This window comes from Mastigoproctus giganteus, chromosome 6, assembly GCF_048544385.1.
Source record: "Mastigoproctus giganteus isolate SK-2022 chromosome 6, ASM4854438v1, whole genome shotgun sequence".
NCBI lineage: Eukaryota > Metazoa > Arthropoda > Arachnida > Uropygi > Thelyphonidae > Mastigoproctus > Mastigoproctus giganteus.
Window position 1 is genome coordinate 140,688,211 of NC_143580.1, and position 19,056 is coordinate 140,707,266.

Here is a 19,056-nt window from a genome sequence, read left to right on the forward strand (position 1 = left end):
CCTGTTAGCAAATTCAACCCTAACTCACACCTTTTTTTCAACATTGACCTGTACTCGTTAAGTAAATTTGCAGATCTCTTACTCTTAATGTCATTAGGGCCGACGTACAAAAATATAGCCTATTGTGCCCTTAAAAGATGATATCTGCTATACGTCATCATCTTTTTGCCCCTGGCAGAAATACTCCGGTCCTGTTCCACCTATCCTTTATGCATAATATATTCCCTGTCTCTCTGACAATAGAGTCACTAAGAATAACTATTTCCCATGGAACCAGTGCATCCTGCCTTGGATATTGCCGCTGTGTTGCCTGATGCACAGGAGTGAGCTCTGGCATTGAGTTGGGCAGCTGAGAGCTTGTTCGGGCTCCTCATATTAATTTCTTTGAGGGCATCTACTCTACACCTCAAACTCCCATATATGCCCATCAGAATGCTGAGTTTGTGCCTAATTCCTTTATACTCTGGGCACCTAGCACACACAAAGACATCCTCCTTGACTAAATCATGTCCTGTTCCAGAAAGGTCTGCAGACATTTCACATTTTGCACATTTTTTGAAACTGAAACGTTGGCGAATCGCCGCTTTTGTTTCTCCACCGATCCACAGCATTCCAGCTAATCTGTGCACGTTGCTTTGCAGCTCTAGTCTGGGTCATGATTTCCGTTTAAATACAATGTAGTTAAAAATGAAATTTAATAAGATTTATAAATTTTATTGATTAATTGATAATACTGTACTAAGCTAACAGATTCCTAATACAGTGTTACGTATTACTCTATCTAGTTTTACGTTATGCTTTAAACTATCAGTTCAAGATATACATTACACTCTATCTTAACTCAGTTTCTTAACGATCTAGTATACTATAATAATGGCGGCAAGTTCAACAATATTGAGCCAACACCAGTATGAGCAGTGAGTCGCAATATAAAAAATTTTACAATGGTTTTATCATAAAATTTTTTACAATAGTTCAATTTAAAATATAAGCTAGTGAATGCTGATAAGCCTATTTAATATCTTTGTAATAATTGTATGTTAATTAATGAAGTATACGGTAAAAATATCAAAATTACTTATCCCTTTTCAGCATCCGAAAATCCACATTATTTTGCTTGCACGTTAGATCTAAATATTCAGCTCTATTGGACAAAGCTGTTGTATCTTCTGCAATTCCCCACTTTGTATTTGTGCAAAGTCAGAGTGTCTGCACTGGTTGTCAACAAAACAACAACAACAACAAAAAAAAAACACGAAACAGTCGTATTTGACATGGAGCTCCATCTTTGTTTGAAACTCACAAACATCAACCCAGCTATCCTCATGCTAGGATCTAATCACAAGCAGTTCCATGCCTTCATATTGAACACTTTGTGTTTTACTGAAAATTTCAATAACAAAATAGTAAGTATTAAAAATCTGCTTATTTCAATAGCTAATATACGTACTTTAATTTAAGACTGGTATGAATCCACCACACACACACACACATCGCACGGCCCTTTCAGAATGTTATTATTACTTGCACATTTTTTAATAACAATTTCTATATATATTATGTATGTATAGCTTTTATTATATATTAATAAATGAATACCATATATTGTACTGTATCTGCCCTAGTCTATATAAAATAGTATCATTAAAAGTACCCCCAAATTAACTTTGTCCAAGAAGGGATACACCGGTAAGACTAAACTCTCTAAAGGTGTACACAATAATTCTAAGTTTGTGACACATGGTTAAGATATTATCTTTATAGTCTTGATATCAGGGTTTACTTGTTCCCTGAAGATAACATTACTGCAGGTATTGGCTTAAAGGATAATCGAGGAGGTTGACACACATTTAAAATGGATATATTATAAAATAATAAATAAATAAATAAAATTTTAAATTAAAATAGAATAAGACAAAATTAAATAAATACAGGCAATCCCTTATAACACAGTACTTCTACAACACGGTTTTGCTCTAACACAATTGATAAATTGCAGCAATCCTCGCACAACATGGCACTTATATCCCACGGTTTCATCTAACTATGTCTCTAACATAGTTTGAGAATTGTGGGAAATCTAGCATAACACGGTATTTTTGAGCTTTTGTGCTGGTAAAACCCTGCTATTATGTTAGATGTAATTTTCAACATTTCCATTCCTTTTTGTGAATCCCTGCTGTTGACTCGCTAGTCGTTATCACCTTCATGGTATTTTTCTAAAGCATATTTTTGGTGGTTACTACCATAAAAGAATAAAAACAATTTGCCGTTTCCGGTTTATAGGTCTTTTCTGTTAGTGTATTATTTATTATAAACTGGTAGTATACTCGATCTTCTTGCATTTGCCATAGTACTAATAGCTGGAATTCTGTGGGTTTTCACATTATTATGGTGAAATGTGTTTCCCCTTCCATGAAATATTTAATCATGTAAAAAACATAAATTAAATGTTCAGAAACTCATTACTCCGTATCTCACTTGTGCGTATCATGGTTGTTGCAACTTGTGCATGCCACGTTCTTTGTTATTAATTGCTTATCATTTTTACTGTTTTAAATTTTACAACAAAAAAAAAAGGTCAGTGAATAGAAATATCAATTAGTATGTACATATTACATATTATTTAAGCTATGTATGTATGTAAGCGTAGATTTATTTTTATTTTGCTAACTGAAAAATATTCTTCTGATTTTCACGTATCATTTAAAGCGGGGGGTCCACTGTATTTTGTTGGGAGATCCCTGGGTTAGGTTCTGTGCTATTGTACTTGTGCTTGTTTGAGATCATAAAAAATTGTGACTTCGAAGAGCACAGTTCGTGAATTTTAAAGAGAGCAGAAGGTACACGAAATCTAGATGCTGCAGAAGAGATTGTGCTTAGCAGCGATGAAGAGGAAGAAAATTAAATGAACGTACATTATCTGACATATAAGTATCACAGTTTGTAAGGTAAGATGTTTGTTTAGCTATTTCTATTTAAGTTACTACTATTATAAAAATAAAGTTGAAATATTTTAAGTTATTACTACTATTAAAATTAAGTTTCCAATAGTTATAAAAAACAAAAATAGTGTATTTTTGTTAGCTTTTGGAACGTAACCCTCCTTTTTGTACTGGTTCTTAGTCCCATGTAACAAGGTTTCACATTACACGAGATTTTGTACCAAGTTATATGAGGGTCACCTGTAAAGTAAATTATATACACTAAATAATATTTTAGGAAAACGTTACCAGTTAATATCTTCTGTTTCTGTGGGGGGGGGGTTGTTTGCAGTTAAGAAGTTTAAATTTGTTTTAATTTAGGTTAGGACTGTTCTTAAAGATGTGTGTGTGTGTCATTTTCAATCTCAAATCCTTCTTTTGCAGTTTAATGTTGTCCATGGACCCTGTTAAAAAGGTTTCTTTGTAGCATATACACTTTTGGTATCTGTATGTGTGTGTGGTCCTTACTGATGTTTTGGAAAATACCCATTTGCAGTTTTCTGTCCATGTATGGGAATCTGGGTCTGAATTTGTTACTCTGCCAGGACACCTATTTTTGTGTTTAAGGGAAAGTTTAATGAGAATCGAAGATAGCTCCTGTGTCAGTAGGTTTTCTATAAACTTACATTGTAATGGTGTTCTGTTTAGTAGTAGGTCATGAAAAGGTAATTTTTTATCTTCTAATTCGATTTTGAACGAGATGTGTGGATGTAGGCTTTCGATATGTAAATGAAAGTTGTTGATTTGCTCAATGCTATGTGACCAAATCGTAAGGACATGATCTACATATCTAATCCATGTCTTAGGTTAAAAGGTAGCCTTTTCTATGGCCATGATTTCAAAGAAATTCATAAAAATCTCTACCAGTAGAGGGGAGAGTGGATTTGCCCATGCTTAGACCTTGTTTTTGTAGGCTGATAAAACTATTAAGTTAAGAAGTCTGAAATAACTAGAGGTTGGTGGTGAAGGTAGTGTGTATCTGGTCACCTGTTCACTAATGGGACATTAGTGAACATGTTAGCAATGTCAGAGGAGACTGGATCTTCTTTATTGATGTTATTATCTTCTAGACAGTTAAGTAAATTTTTTGAGTTTTTTTAATCATTCTATTAATTCTATTCTACTAAATTTTGAAAATTATTTAAAAATTCCATAATGATAACCCTTAGTTACTGCCTTAGGAGTCACTGAAAAAAGTGGTAAGAAAATACCACGAAACATTTGACTCAAATAAACATAATTGTACAAATGTAGGTGTGAGTTAGTATTAGTATTAGCAATGGGAAATAATTCAAGAAAGGAAGCTTATACACCATCACCAAAAAGGAAAGAAATCCAATATCACCTATCCATCCCTCCAACGGTTTGTCTAATTTTTCCTTGAATTTATTAGTATTAATGACGACCACATTGGTTCAAGGAAGCTGCACCAGCCAAAAAAATAATAAAATAAAATAAATAAATAATAATAATAATTAAATAAGATAAAAAATAAATAAATTAAAATAAATAAAATAAAAAATAAATAATAATAATAATAATAAAATAAAAAATAAAATAAATAAAAAATAAAATAACAAAAAATTAATAAATTAAAATAAAACAATAAGAATAAAAATAAATCAATAATAAGAAGAAATTTTAAAAAAATATAAAAAGAAGAAAAATAAATAAATAAAAAATAATTAAGAGAAAAGGAAATGGACAACCTTTGCATTTCCCTTCTCCCTTAGGTAATTATCCAGGTTACCTTTGAATTTCTCCAAACTGTTAGCCTCTACCACCCATGTAGGGAACTAATTCCATTAATTTATAACTCGCTGGCTAAAATAAAATAAAACATCCTGCTTCCAGTCTAAACAACTCCCCCCCCCCATAACTTGAAATTATGGCCCCTTGTTCTAGGATGAATCATTTATAACCATGAAAATTTTGTCCTCATTCATTTTGCTTATGCCTCTAAGAGCCTTAAATACTTTAATCAAGTATCCTCTAAGGGTGCCTAGTTTCCAAGCTCTGCAACCCACATATTCGAAATATTTCCTCATATGGATGCCCTTTTGCCAATCTCACCAGGCTAGTTACCCGTCTTTGGACCCTTTCAAGAAGAACAATGTCTTTTTTAGGTGCGGTCTCCATACTTTTGAACACAGTATTCCAAGTGTGGTCTAACAATAGCCTTATATAATGGGATTATGACATCCTTATCTCTAACTAGCAATTGTTCAATAAATCATCAATAGGACACCATGGGCCCTCTTTGCAATCAGTCTACAAAGCTCGGAGAACTTAATATCTGACCATATTGTAACACCCAAGGCCCTTTCCTCCACTACCGGCTTTATAGTTCAATTCTGCCAAGTGTATAAGTTATTTTAAGGTTACTGTTCTCCAGGCATTGTGGTTAACCTTACACTTTGCTGGATTAAAGCATAGCTGCCATTTTTCTGACCATCCCTGAAGTCTATCTAGGGCATTCTGCAGAAGCTGCGCTTGGCTGCGATCATTAACTACTCTACCAATCTTTACATCATCTGTCTATCCCTTCATCGATGTCATTTATGAAAATCAAAAACAACAGTGGTCCTAATACTAATCCTTGGGGAACCTCACTTCTTACCTCAACCCAATCTGAGGAATAATCATTTATCACAACCCTCTGCATTCAGCTATCCACCTAAGGATTTTTCCTGTGATTCCAACATGTTCCAGCTTATAAATGCTCGTGTGGGACTGAGTCAAATGCTTTTCTGAAATCCAAATAAACGACATCACAATTATTCCCTAAGTCCAGCTCTTGAGTGACCCTGTCAAAATAGTTAATCGGATTAGTTTATCATCCTTTTCTCTTTACAAAGCCATGCTGAGTATCCTCCAGAATTCCATTTCTATCTAACTGATACTTAATTTCACCCTTGATCATAGTCTCCATGATTTTCCCTACTACTGAAGTTAAACTAACAGGCCTTGATTTCTCACTTCACTTTTAGAACCGCCCTTATGTTTTGGCGATACACTGACACTTTTCCAATCCAACGGAATCACTCCTGAGTCCAGTAATGCTCTCATAATTTGCCTCAATGGTCCAGTGCACTAACTTGCCACCTAGGCACCTCCGTAGCCAGGTGGGAAGGAGCAGCAGTGCGTAGCACACGCTTCTTGATTAGACTGGGGTTCGAGCCCGTCACCACCAAATACGGAGAATGCGGAAAGATCAGCGAATGACCACCGCATATCCCGGAGCAATATGGCCTTAGTTGCTCCAAATAACAGACAAACTTGCCTTAAGATTATAGGGTAAATGCCATCAACCCCAGGAGCCTTACTGGCCTGTAGTCTCAAAAGTTTTTTCATTCAATAAATGTGAAATTTCAACTTCATTAATTACATTTTTTTCAACTTCACTCCCATAATTTCTCAGTGACATAAAGGGTTTTTCTACTATAAATATTGATGCGATGTAACTGTTGAGTTTATCTGCAACTTCAGCTGGGGTATCTAATACTATCCCACGTCCATTACATAAGGGTCCAATCTGGTTTATCCTTCTCTTCTTTGCATGTATATATGTGAAGAATTCTTTATCCTCCCTCTTTGCCAGTGATATCTCATAATCTGCCTTTGCCAGCCTAACTTTTTCAGTGTCAAATTTGTAGCTGTTATAGGCTTCAATACTCTTTATTGCTTTGTAACTTTTCCATGTCACCTTTTTCTGCTCAAGTAATCTGACAACTTCATTATTCATCCAACTTGGAATCCTCCTCTTGGAGTATTTATTTATTATTTTATTTTTTTTTTTTTGACGGTATACACACATTCAAAGCTTCTGTGATTAATGTTTTAAGGTATACCATAATTCAATTGTATTTGCTCTCTGTGAGATATCTACCCAGTTAATAGATGCCAAGTAGCATCTTAAGCTGCTGTTATTTCCTTTCCTGAAATAATAACTCATTCCTTTGCCTTTAACTACTGCTATCTCTTTCTTCATCGTCCACTGTAGAACTCCGTGATCAATTCCTGCTACTGGTTCCTATACTGTCAGCCCTATTATGTCATCTGGTTCATGGGTGATGATGAGGTCTAGAGTTATTTTCCCCAATACTTTCCCTGACATGTTGATACAAATAGTAATCATCTAGTTGATTTAAAAATTTTGGCCCCCATGTAGAGTTTCCTTCCCATTTGCTCCAATCAATTAGAGGCAAATTGAAATCACCCATAATGAGACATTCACACTTATTTGCCCATTCGATTTGCATGTAGAGGCTCTCATCATAATCTTCACTTCACAGTCACCTGCCCTGTAGATTACTCCCACTCTCGTTATACCTTTGCTTGCAACTATCTCACGCCATACAGATTCTATACTAGCATGCAAAATGTCTGAATCCGGGGAAGCTTTTGTCGCACTCAGGCTACTTCTGATAAGAAGCATTACTCCACCACCTCTTCTATTTACCCTATCCTTCCTAAATACATTATACATACCCTACTGAAACTCATCATCCCCTATCTTCATGTGTCAACACGTTTCCTTAAGCACTGTTATGTCAGCGTTACTTGTCCTAACCAGTATTTCGAATTCATTCATTTTATTGACACTTCTGACAATACTGTCTCAACAATTAAGACTTAGTGTTCTTGTATAGTTAACTACCCTGACACACCCCTTAAAACTATTCAAGCTCGCTTCCCTGGAATTTTCCATCCAATCACTTGAAACGCCTCTGCCCTTAGAACATCTCGCCAACATTATGGCTACCAGACCAGGTCATGGGGTTTTGTCGATGATATACAGGAATTTTGCTGGCATGGAAAAGGAGATGATTGTTCCTCTGTATAAGGCAATGGTCAGGCAACGCCTTGAGTACTGCCTACAGGTCTGGAGGCCTCATTTAGGAAGGATGTAGATTTGCTTGAGCATGTAAGAGAAGGGCAACAAGATTAGTGAGGGGGGATTGAAGGGATCCTCTTACCAAGAGAGGCTTAAGTTCTGGAGACTAGGCACCTGCAAGGTAATCTGATTGAGGTGTATAAAGCCTTGAATGGAGTTGAGCATGCTGAATTCTGATGGGATTATTCCACTTGTTCAGAATAATCGCCTGAAAGAGCATAAATTCAAATTGACTCAGGGAAGGTACCCATGGACTGGAAATGTGAAATTGTGACCCCAGTTTCCCAAAGAAGGTTCCAAGGGCAACACAAGTAATTATAGACTTGTTAGTTTAACTTCTGTTCCAGGGAAATTATTGGTGGCACTGGTTGAAGAAGCATCGCAGGATCATGTAGACAAGACTTCAGTTATAGCTCGGACACAACATGGGGTTTGTTACATGGAAGTTTGTCTGACCAATTTGATTGGATACTATGATGTGGTCACAAAGGAACTGGATGCAAAAAATAATTTTGATATCATATACAGTCAGTCCTCATATAACACGTGTTTACACTACACGAATTCGATCATACACGATTTATAAATAGGGGAACAATATCATATATAACACAATCCGAATTCACTTATGCACGATTCGCCTTTGTGTTTACAAGAAATGGCAGTCGAATGCGGAATCACCCCAACTGAATGCAACACGATAGCAATGAAGAGAAGACTCTGAAAATGTATTTGTTTTTTATATCAGTGAAGAGGAAACGCTTTTTGCCATAATGTAAAAATCCACACAATTCCAGCTATCGGTATTATCGCAAATGCAATTAGATCGAGTTTACTACCAGTTTATAACAGATTCCACTAGCAGAAACGCAGCTGGAAATAGTTTTTATTGTTTTATGGTAGTAACCCCTAGAAATGTGCTTTACTAAAGTGTGAGGTAGTGAGGTGTTAGTGTGTCTCTCCCTTTACGGTGTTCTTTATTCAGTTGCTACACGCACACAGCTTTGTTTATGTGTATCAAGCATGCCTCCTCATTTTGTAATTGTGCTTTATTCCCTAAAAATGAGTAAAATACTTGAAAGGTGTGAAAAGAAAGTGCCCTGGTGAAGACACTACAGATTCATAGAGAAAAATAAAAGCAATATTGATAAACAGAGGCGGACTGGCTCAAAAATTCTTACCTGGGAAAATTTTAGCAGCCTCATACTAGCGATTATGGCCAAAATCACACCGGTCCACCGGGGTTTTCCCCGGTAGGGCTTGTGGCCAGTCCGCCTCTGTTGAAAGAGAAAAAATATGAAATTTTGAAATGCTTTGAGCAAAATTAAGACCATGTGATATTGCACGTGCTGCTGGCCTAAATGAGACAATGCCGAGAATTAGAAAGAATGCAGAAAAAATAAAAACAACTTTCATTTCAGGAAAAACTCAAAGTGTAATTAAAATACGTTAGATCAAGACACAAAGAATTAGAAGAGATGGAATGGCTGTCATCTCTTTGGATAGAAAATCAAACAAAAAAAACAAGTTTTCTTACGATAGAAGCAAAAGCATTAGCAATATTTTATTACGTGATAGTCGTAATAAAATACGTAAGTATTTTATTATGATTATTTATTGTGTTTGGTAATGTTTTGGTTACAAATGTGTGTTCAATTGTGGGTGGTCGGCACCTAACCCTATTTTTCTCATAGGGCCTGTTATTTATATTGCAACATTTTGCATTGCACGAGGATTTCTAGGAACACAACTATCGTGCTATACGAGGACTGACTGTATTTGGATCTTACACAGGCTTTTGATACTGTTGCACATGGAAGACTGCTTCACAAATTAAAGCAGTGTGGGGTTTGTTGAGGGGAAGTCCAGTCTGACCAATTTGATTGGATGCTGTGATGTGCTCACAAAGGAACTGGATGCAAAGAATAATTTTGAAATCATATATTTCGATCTTAGACAGTCTTTTGATACTGCTGCACATGGAAGACTGCTTTACAAATTGGAGCAGTGTGGCATTGGAGGCAAATTGCTGCTATGGATCAAGGGATGGTTGAGTGGGTGAAGACAGAGAGTGGTAATCAATGTACACTGCTCTTTGTTGACTAATGTTATTAGTTGAGTCCCGCAGGGTTCAGTGTTGGGTCCATTGTTCTTTCTGTATTTATTAATGATATTTATGATGGTATATCAGGCTTAATGTCCAAGTTTTTAGACGATATGAAGGTTGGCATTGTTGTTAATGACAGTACACTGCTGCTGCAACAGAATCTAGAAAGGTTGAGCAGATGGGCTGAGAGGTGACAACTGAGGTTTAACATTGACAGATGTTACAAAATAAGCAGTAAGCCCAGAAATGTATGAAACTCACCCAGAGAATGAAAAGGGTCTGGGGATAATTGTGCTGGCAGATATGAAGTTTTCTGAGCAGTGCAGATTGGTCTACAAGAGTAGCTCATGGTGTCTTGTCAATGATATACAGTAATTTTTCTTGCAGGGATAAGGAGATGATTATCCCTTTGTATAAGGCAATGGTCAGGCCACACTTTTAGTACTGTGTAGGGTCTGGTGGCCTCATTTTAAGAAGGATGTAGAGCTTCTGGAATGGGTACAGAGAAGGGCATCAAGATTAGTGAATGGAAAAAAGGGTTGCTCTTACGAAGTAAGGCTTAAGTTTTGCAAATTACAGTGTCTGGAGACTAGGCACCTGTGAGGTTATCTGATTGAGGTGTATAAAGCCTTGAATGATTCGAGCATTCTGAATGCTGATGGGATTCTTCCTCTTGCTCCGAATAATCGCCCGAAAGAGCATAAATTCAAATTGAGGAAAGACGGTTGTAGGATAGATGTGTGGAAGTTTGCCTTTAGCGAGCAAGGTGTTGATTGCTGAAATAAACTTCCATCTGTTGTTGTAGAAGTTGATAGCTTAAATAGATTCAAGGCAGAACTAGACAAACATTTGGAGCGAGTGGATGGGTGAAATGAGAAGGGTGTGTGTGGGTTTTTTTTTTTTTTTTTTTGGCTGATGCTGTATAAGCTTGCTTTCTTCCATCATGTGCCTTTACTAAGGTAATGGGTAAGAGTAACACTTTGTTCACTTCACCAACCTCGTTGTCCTTCTCTGTACCTCTTCCAGCAGCTGTACATCCTTCCTAAAATGAGGCCTCCAGACCTGCATGCAGTAGTGAAGTTATGGCCTGACCATCGCTCTGGCAGTCTGTCTTCTCTGCTCAGAGAATTTCGTATCTGATTACGCAATTATCCCCAGGTTTTTTTTCATTTTCCACTACTCTGAGTCTAGTGCCACATAGTTGATATGTTAATCTGGGATTACTGCTGCGCATGTGCAGCAGTTTGCATTTGTCAGTATTATTATTACCTCACTTGTTATTTCTCAGCCATCCAGTTGCCTAATCTTTCAAGATCTCATTGCAGTAGCATACTGTTGTTACTTTCATTAACCACCCTGCCAGCCTTCGTATCATCAGCAAACTTATTCATTTATCATCTTCAGACAATAAAATTAATTCTTATTTTATATCTTAATGATAATTTTATCTATGTCTCGTTCATTGTTAAACTTCTGAAAATGATTAAGAACATTACATTCATATTGTTGAAAAGAAATTAGTACATGCCATGGCAAAGTAAAATTAATAAATAGAATTAAGGGAAAGAGAGGAGGGGAAAAGTTTTTTAGATATATAGAAGGGAGGATATTTAGAAAGCCGGCATGTAATTGGCGGTTGACCCTACAGAGGAAAAAACTAAAATATATCAAAAGGGGGGGGGGGGGAATATATACATATATATATATATATATATATAATTATTCTTTTGTATTATGATGGTTCAGTTCGCACTTTATTTTTAATATTCTATTATAGTAGTATATATATATATAGATTTGCATATAGATTACTATATAGCTGTGTGTATATATCCAAGTATGTAAAAAGCAAATAGGAAGTTAATTTATATCTATAATGTCACTTTTAATATATAATATTAAATCGACACCATAATTTTTACCAGCATTTTTACCATCATTCGGACAAGTTAAGCTGGACGATGACTGCAAAAATGGATAGCTCATTAATTATGGTTGATACACTGAAAGGGTTAGCCCTCAAAAAAGTCCCTTTCAATGTATCTTATCGCCTATAATTAACATTTTAATTGTACATTTTTATTGCTTATTTTATGTTATTGATATGTAAGATTTTCCTTGCTTTGTTTTTGGCATATATATATATATATATATATTTTTTTTTTTTCCAGGTTACATTGGGCACCCGCATAGGTTTTTTGGTTTTTCTTGAGAAGCTATCTTACTAGCTTTCATATCAGTTTATACATTATAGCCTACCACCATTGACTTAACTCTAATATATATATATATATATATATATATATATATACACACAGCTGAGAAACTAAATTAAAGCAAAGAACTATTAATGTAGGATAGAGCCTAGAGTAGCTGGCAGCCAGTGCTGGGAATAGTGGTATGAAGCACATGAAAGTAATAACAGTAAGTAGCATGTGGTCGATGTACATATTAGCATTAGTAGAGACATATGATGCAAGAAAGCAAGCTAAAAAACCTTTCCATTTCACCCATCCATTCACTCAGATGTTTGTATAGTTATGCCCTGAATTTATTTAAATGTCAACTTCTACGACAGATGAAAGTTTGTTCCAGCAATCAACCACCCCCTGGTGAAAGGCAAATTTCCACATGCCTTATTACACAATTTCCAAAGTGTGTAAATGGCATAAACAACAACCAACTGAATGCTTTACCACCTGCATCCATGAGTGGCTACTTTGAGGGTGGGAAGCTTTATAGTCTCTGATTGGCTATGATATGGATGCACTAATCAATGATTGGCTCAGATTCTTCTTGATAACGTGAACAGTGCATGATACATAATATAGTACAATGCCGATAAGTTTTCTCTGATGATTTTAAACTTTCAATTTATAAAAAAATTGCAAAAAAAAAAAAAAAATATATATATATATATATAAAAATAAGTAGAATGTGGTAAAGGGAAGGGATGGGGGACAAGCTAACGAAACCGGAGCTCGAAACTATGGAAAAATACATAGGTACCTGAAAAATAAAAATAATACATTAAAAGAATTACTTAATGCTGCAAATCCAATATCTTCAAGTGTTAGCCGTCAAAACCAAAGGAAAGTCAGCAAGAAGTAAGGCCCCTGTTTCTGACATGAAATCTATGTAGCACGTGATTAAAACAATGAAGCCATGTTGAAATTTGAATAGAGAGTGTATGAAAGCGAGATTAAAAGTAGCAGTAAGTAAGAGAGAAATGCCGATGTATATTTCATGGAATTTTATATACGTCATTGTTTCACTCTTACTTTCCGCTACTTTTAACCTGGCTTCTGTATGCTCTCTACTGAAATTTCAACGTGGCTTCATTGTTTTAACCATGTGCTATATATATTTCATGTCAGAAACAGAGGCCTTGCTGTCTTTCTTTTGGTTTTGATGGCTGAAGCTCATAGAAGACCTTAAAGTCATCGGATTTACAGCATGAAGTACTTCTTTTAATGTATTATTTTTATTTTTCCGGTACCTATGTATTTTAGCATATTAAATACCATTATGATATTAAATATCATATTAAATACCATTCTTAATATTGCTGTAACCTTGCTCTACTACCTCTCTTATTAATACAATATATATATATATATATATATATAGGTAAGTAGAATGTAACGAAGAGAGAGGGAACAAGCTAACAAAACTGTAAATCGTTACTACAGAAAGATCCATGGGTACCTCAAAAATAAAAATATTTTAAAAGAAGTACTTAATGCTGTAGATCTAATGATTTCAATGTCTTAATCAAGGTTAACTGTTCAAATCAAAGGAAAGGCAACAAGAAGTAAGACCTCTGTTTCTGACATGTAATGTAGTAGCACGTGGGTAAAGCAAAGCCATGTTGAAATGTGAATTTAGAGCATGCAGAAGTAAGGTCAAAAGTAGCAGTAGGTAAGCAAAACGCTAACGTATATTTCATGGCTGACCCCACAGAGGCAGAGAAGAGGGGCAGAAAAAAGGAAAAGAAAAGATGAAAAAACTTATGGTGATATCAAACAGGAGCCGGTATGTGGACTGTGGAGAGTGACCTATCATGCTGCTGAGGAACAGAGTAAAAGGATTAACTGATGTCATCTTGGAGTATTTATGGTATGTGATCACAACCCCAAGATTAGAAAAGAGGAGACAGTAAGACGGACGAGAGTAAGATAATTAAGGTATGTTGGGAGATCAGCATTAAACAAATGAAGTAGTACGTCCAAAGATAGAGGAGAAATGATAAGCTTATAAAGTAGCATGAAATAGTCTCTAAACTTTGCATAAGGTGAGAAAAGTGTATTGTAGTAGAAAATAGCAACTCCGATATATTGGATTCGATAAAATAATGGCTCACGAGAAATAAAAATGTAGAGCAATAGGATAGTGAAAAGAGGGGAAATAGGCGGGCTAGGGCAGTCCGGGTAATCCCATTCCTGTAGCAGGATCCTGAATGTAGATCTGGGGGTACACTTCATGTGTTTAATGCAGTAATGCTAAAATAAATTAAAACAAAATAAGATAAAATAAAACATATAGATAAATCCAATATCCCTTTGATAGTCAATCGGTGGGCATAAGTTTTCTACACTGTGATACACTAACAGAGGCCATGGGGTATAATCTGTACAATATGCACAAGCCTGATTGCAGTGGAATATGAGCTAGCGATTATATTGTTGATATCAGTTAGGTGGTTAAGCAGCTTTTCATGTTTGATGATATGGTGCTTTATTGAAGTGGTAATAAAGGTAGGCTGGAGGAAATTTGTTATCCAAAAGCTTATTGTAGAGATTTTTGATATTATCAATAAATATGAATATTATGAAAAATATTTATCCTTCAGAGCTCATACTGGAAAGAACCAACTGCAATAACCTTACTGCCAATTACTTGGATCTGGACAGTGATATCAATAGTTCACATACTACTATAAATATATATATAATAAACATGAACTTTAGTGTAGTTAACTTCACCACTGGCATTCTAACATCTCAAAAAAAAAGGTACATTCTAATATCATTCTTTGTCAATGCATCAGGATAGCCACGATATGCAAAAGCAGTATTTGATTATTCATTAGTTTTTCTACGCAATATTGAGATCCTATGTATCTACTATAATACACTTTTCTCGCCTTACACAAAGTTTAGTGACTATTCTATGCTACTTTTTAAGCTTATCATTTCTCCTCTATCTTGGGATGTACTACTTCATTTGTTTAATGCTGATCTCCCAGCATACCTTAGTGATCTTACTCTCATCCATCTTACTGTCACCTCTTTCCTATGCTTGGGATTGCAGTCACATACCATAAATACTCCAAGATGACATCAGATAATCCTTTTACTCCATTCCTCAGCAGCATGATGGGTCGCTCCACACCATCCACATACCGACTCCTGTTTGATACCACAGTAAGTTGTTTTCTTTGTCATTTCTTTTATTTTATTTTATTTGTCTTTTCTTTTGTTTCTGTCCCTCTTCTCTGCCTCTGTCAGGTCAGCCATGAAATATACGTCAGCATTTCACTTATCTACCACTGCTTTTGACCTTACTTCCACACATTCTCAATTCATATTTAAACATGACTTCTTTGCTTTCCACACGTGCTATGTATATTTCATGCCAGAAACAGGCACCTTACTTCTTGCCACTTTTCCTTTAATTTTGATGGTTGACCCTTGACGAAGACTTTGTAAACATCAGATGTACAGCATTAAGAACAACATTATATTTTTATTTTTCATGTTTCCACGGATATTTCTGTAGTATCGAATTCCTGTTTTGTTAGCTTGTTCCCTCTCTCTTTGTTACATTCTACTTACCTATATTCCATTACGGTTGTTGGGTACTTTCTGCTATATTTAGCAGTGTCCTGGGTTCATAACCCATTTTAATTTCATTCTTAATATCACTGTAACTATTTTCTACAACCTCTTATTATTATTACTATCTCTATATAAATAAATAAATACATTATATATATATATATATCTATATATATAAATAAATAAATAAATAAATGTCTTCTAGGTAATGTTTCTCAATGAGTTGGAAGAAATTTTAGATGTGATCGAACCAGCAGAATTTACTAAAGTTATGGTCCCTCTGTTTAGGCAGTTAGCAAAATGCGTTTCATCTCCTCATTTTCAGGTACTGAATGAGAATGAGTTAATTACTTTGGCTTTATTCATAACTACTTATTTATTTCTGTGCTTAGGTTATGATAATATAGACTATACATTACAAAATGTAGTGATGTAAAATCATAATGTCTTAATGAAAAAATTTTGAATGTATTACTTTTATGCAATGTGAGTGGTGTATATACACAGTAAGTCCTCGACATGCGTAAGAGATACTTTCCTGGACATCTTGAGGGTGGTTCAATAAAGAATCACCCTCACCTACTTCCACATATTGCAGTCATGATATTTTGTGTGTAGCATCATACATATCTCTGTACTAAAGGTGTAAAATTTCAGCCTTTGTCTTTGTTTTTCTCTTACAGAGCTGAACGTGTGATGAAGTAGCATCATGGACAAAGTTGAAGCCAGCGCTATAATCTGGTATCTGTTCTTGAAGGGGAAATCTCCTAAAGAAATTCACAAAGAGATGACTGCTGTATATAAGGATGAGGCCAAATCCTGTGGCATTGTGAAGCACTGGCATAGATTAGGTGTGGTCGGACATCGGTAGAATCTGAGCCCATTCCAGGTCATCCCCATTTAGCCATTGATGACAGCATGATCAGAAAAGTGAAGTCGTTAATCATGGAAGTTGGCCGGATATCTGTGCATGAATTGTCCCAGGAGGTGAAGATTAGTGTGGGCTCTGTTGAAACATTCCTTCATGACCAACTCCATTTACAGAAATTGAGTGCAAGATGGATTCCCCGATTATTGACTGGTTTCCAGAAGGCTGATCGACAACAGAAATCACAAGAGTTGTTAGCCTTGTGCAAAAAAAATGAGTAAGACTTTTTCTCTCGTCTAATCACTCAGGATTAAAGTTGGATACACCATTTCAACTCTGAAAGTAAAAAGCAGTCCATGGAATGGCAACATCATGGTTCCCCACCCCCAAGAAGGCAAGGGTCCAAGTGTCAGCAGGAAAGGACTTGCTGACATTGTTTTGGGATGAGAAAGGCATAATAATGACTGGTTACCTGCCGAAAGGTAGAACAATTACAGGTGCCTATTATGGCAACTTACTCACACAAGTACGGGAGAAAATCAAAACGTAGATGTGGTAGAGTCTGGTGGAGTTTGATAAACACTACCAGAATGGGGATCATTTAGCCATTGATGACAGCATCAATGGCTAAATGATCCCCATTTAGCCATTGATGCTGTCATCAATGGCTAAATGGGGATGACCTGGACCTGGGGGTAATTGTGCAGGCAGATATGAAGTTCTCTGAGCAGTGCAGACGAGCTGCAAGAGTAGCTCATGGTGTCTTGTCAATGATAAAGAGGAATTTTTCTAGCAGGGATAAGGAGGTGATTATTCCCTTGTATAAGGCAATGGTAAGGCCACATCTTGAGTACTGTATACAGGTCTGGAGGCCTCATTTCAAGAAGGATGTAGAGCTGCTGGAACGGGTACAGAGAAGGGCAACAAGATTAGTAAATGGAACAAAGGGTTGCTCTTACGAAGAAAGGCTTAAGTTTTGCAAATTACAGAGTCTGGAGACTAGGCACCGGCGAGGTGATCTGATAGAGGTGTATAAGGCTTTGAATGGTTTGAGCATGCTCAATGCCAATGGGATTCTTCATCTTTCTCAGAATAATCACCTCAGAGGGCATAAATTCAAATTGAGGAAGGACGGATGTCGGATAGATGTGCGGAAATTTGCCTTTGGCCAGAGGGTGGTTGGTTGGTGGAACCGACTTCCATCACTGGTTGTTGAAGTTGATAGCCTAAACAAATTTAAAGCTCAACTGGACAGGTATTTCGAACGAACGGAGGGGTGAAATGGGAGTGGGTTTTTTTTTTTTTTTTTTTGTTTTGTTTTGGCTGATGCTGAATAAGCTTGCTTTCTTGCATCATATGCCTCTGCTAATGCTAATGCTAATGCTAATGCTAAACACACTCCTGAATAACTCCTCATGCGTTGAATGTAAATGCAAAATACTCATTCTGTTTGTCAGTCGCCTCAGCAGGTGCATCAACAATTCAAAGTGGACTACACTAATGAAATACAAATCACAACAGCTCCTCCTGGCCAGAGTAGGCTGTTCTAAGGAGGTAATTATTATGTCTCTCTATTGTTAGGGAAACGGGAAATATGCTTTGTTAAAAGGATGGGTTTAACAGGGCCAGGGTATGTCTGCCTGGGCAAAAGTTGATGATGAGATGGTATCATCTTTTAAGGGTATAAAAGGTCATACTGCACACATTGATAATAATGATAGTAACACTGCTGACTTCTTGAGTTGGCAAAATGCGATTTGGAAATGCGATTGATGGAAATTTCTTGTAGATGAAAATACTCAAAATTATCATTTCATTGTTTCCTTTTAACTTGAAAGACTTCCGACAAAGGATCTATTTGTATATTCTCAGTCCCCTGAAAAAGTCACGTATTGCATTTATTTTTTCCCACTTGTGCATAGAGTCGGGCGCCGGAGGCAACGGCCGTACAAAAGAATGGATGACCAGGTGCTCGATATATTTTCATAGCCATAATCACTTATGGTCAAAATTCAGAAATGCATTTTTTTGGAGACTATTTAATTTATTTCTTTTGCTAAATCGAGGAAATTGACACGTTTATTTGTGTGTAAGTGGAAAGAAGGTGGTGAGTGTGTTAAGCCATATGCGGAAGGACCTGAAATGAAAGGAAATAGAACCAAAGAATCGGCAATATGGGCTTTGGGTACTTGAGAAATTTTATAATGAAATGCGCCACTTGTAATCTTCCAAAGCGCCATGTTTGACGCATGTGCCATAGGTTGGCCACCCCTGATATATGGGGTCAGCATTTTTATTGTTTTGGCATGTAATTTTACAGCCGGATGCCCTTCCTGACGCCAACCCTCACCCTTTATCTG

General features: G+C 36.2%; 1 protein-coding gene across 1 annotated transcript in view; it reads left to right on the plus strand.

Moving 5' to 3' along the window:
* Window positions 1-19,056, plus strand: part of LOC150084621 (serine/threonine-protein phosphatase 2A 56 kDa regulatory subunit gamma isoform-like) — a 387,095-nt gene that overhangs the window by 239,648 nt on the left and 128,391 nt on the right. The window contains exon 11 of the mRNA XM_090376516.1: window positions 16,034-16,153. Coding sequence (XP_090232642.1) covers window positions 16,034-16,153 — 120 coding nt within the window. The remainder of the gene's footprint in view (window positions 1-16,033; window positions 16,154-19,056) is intronic.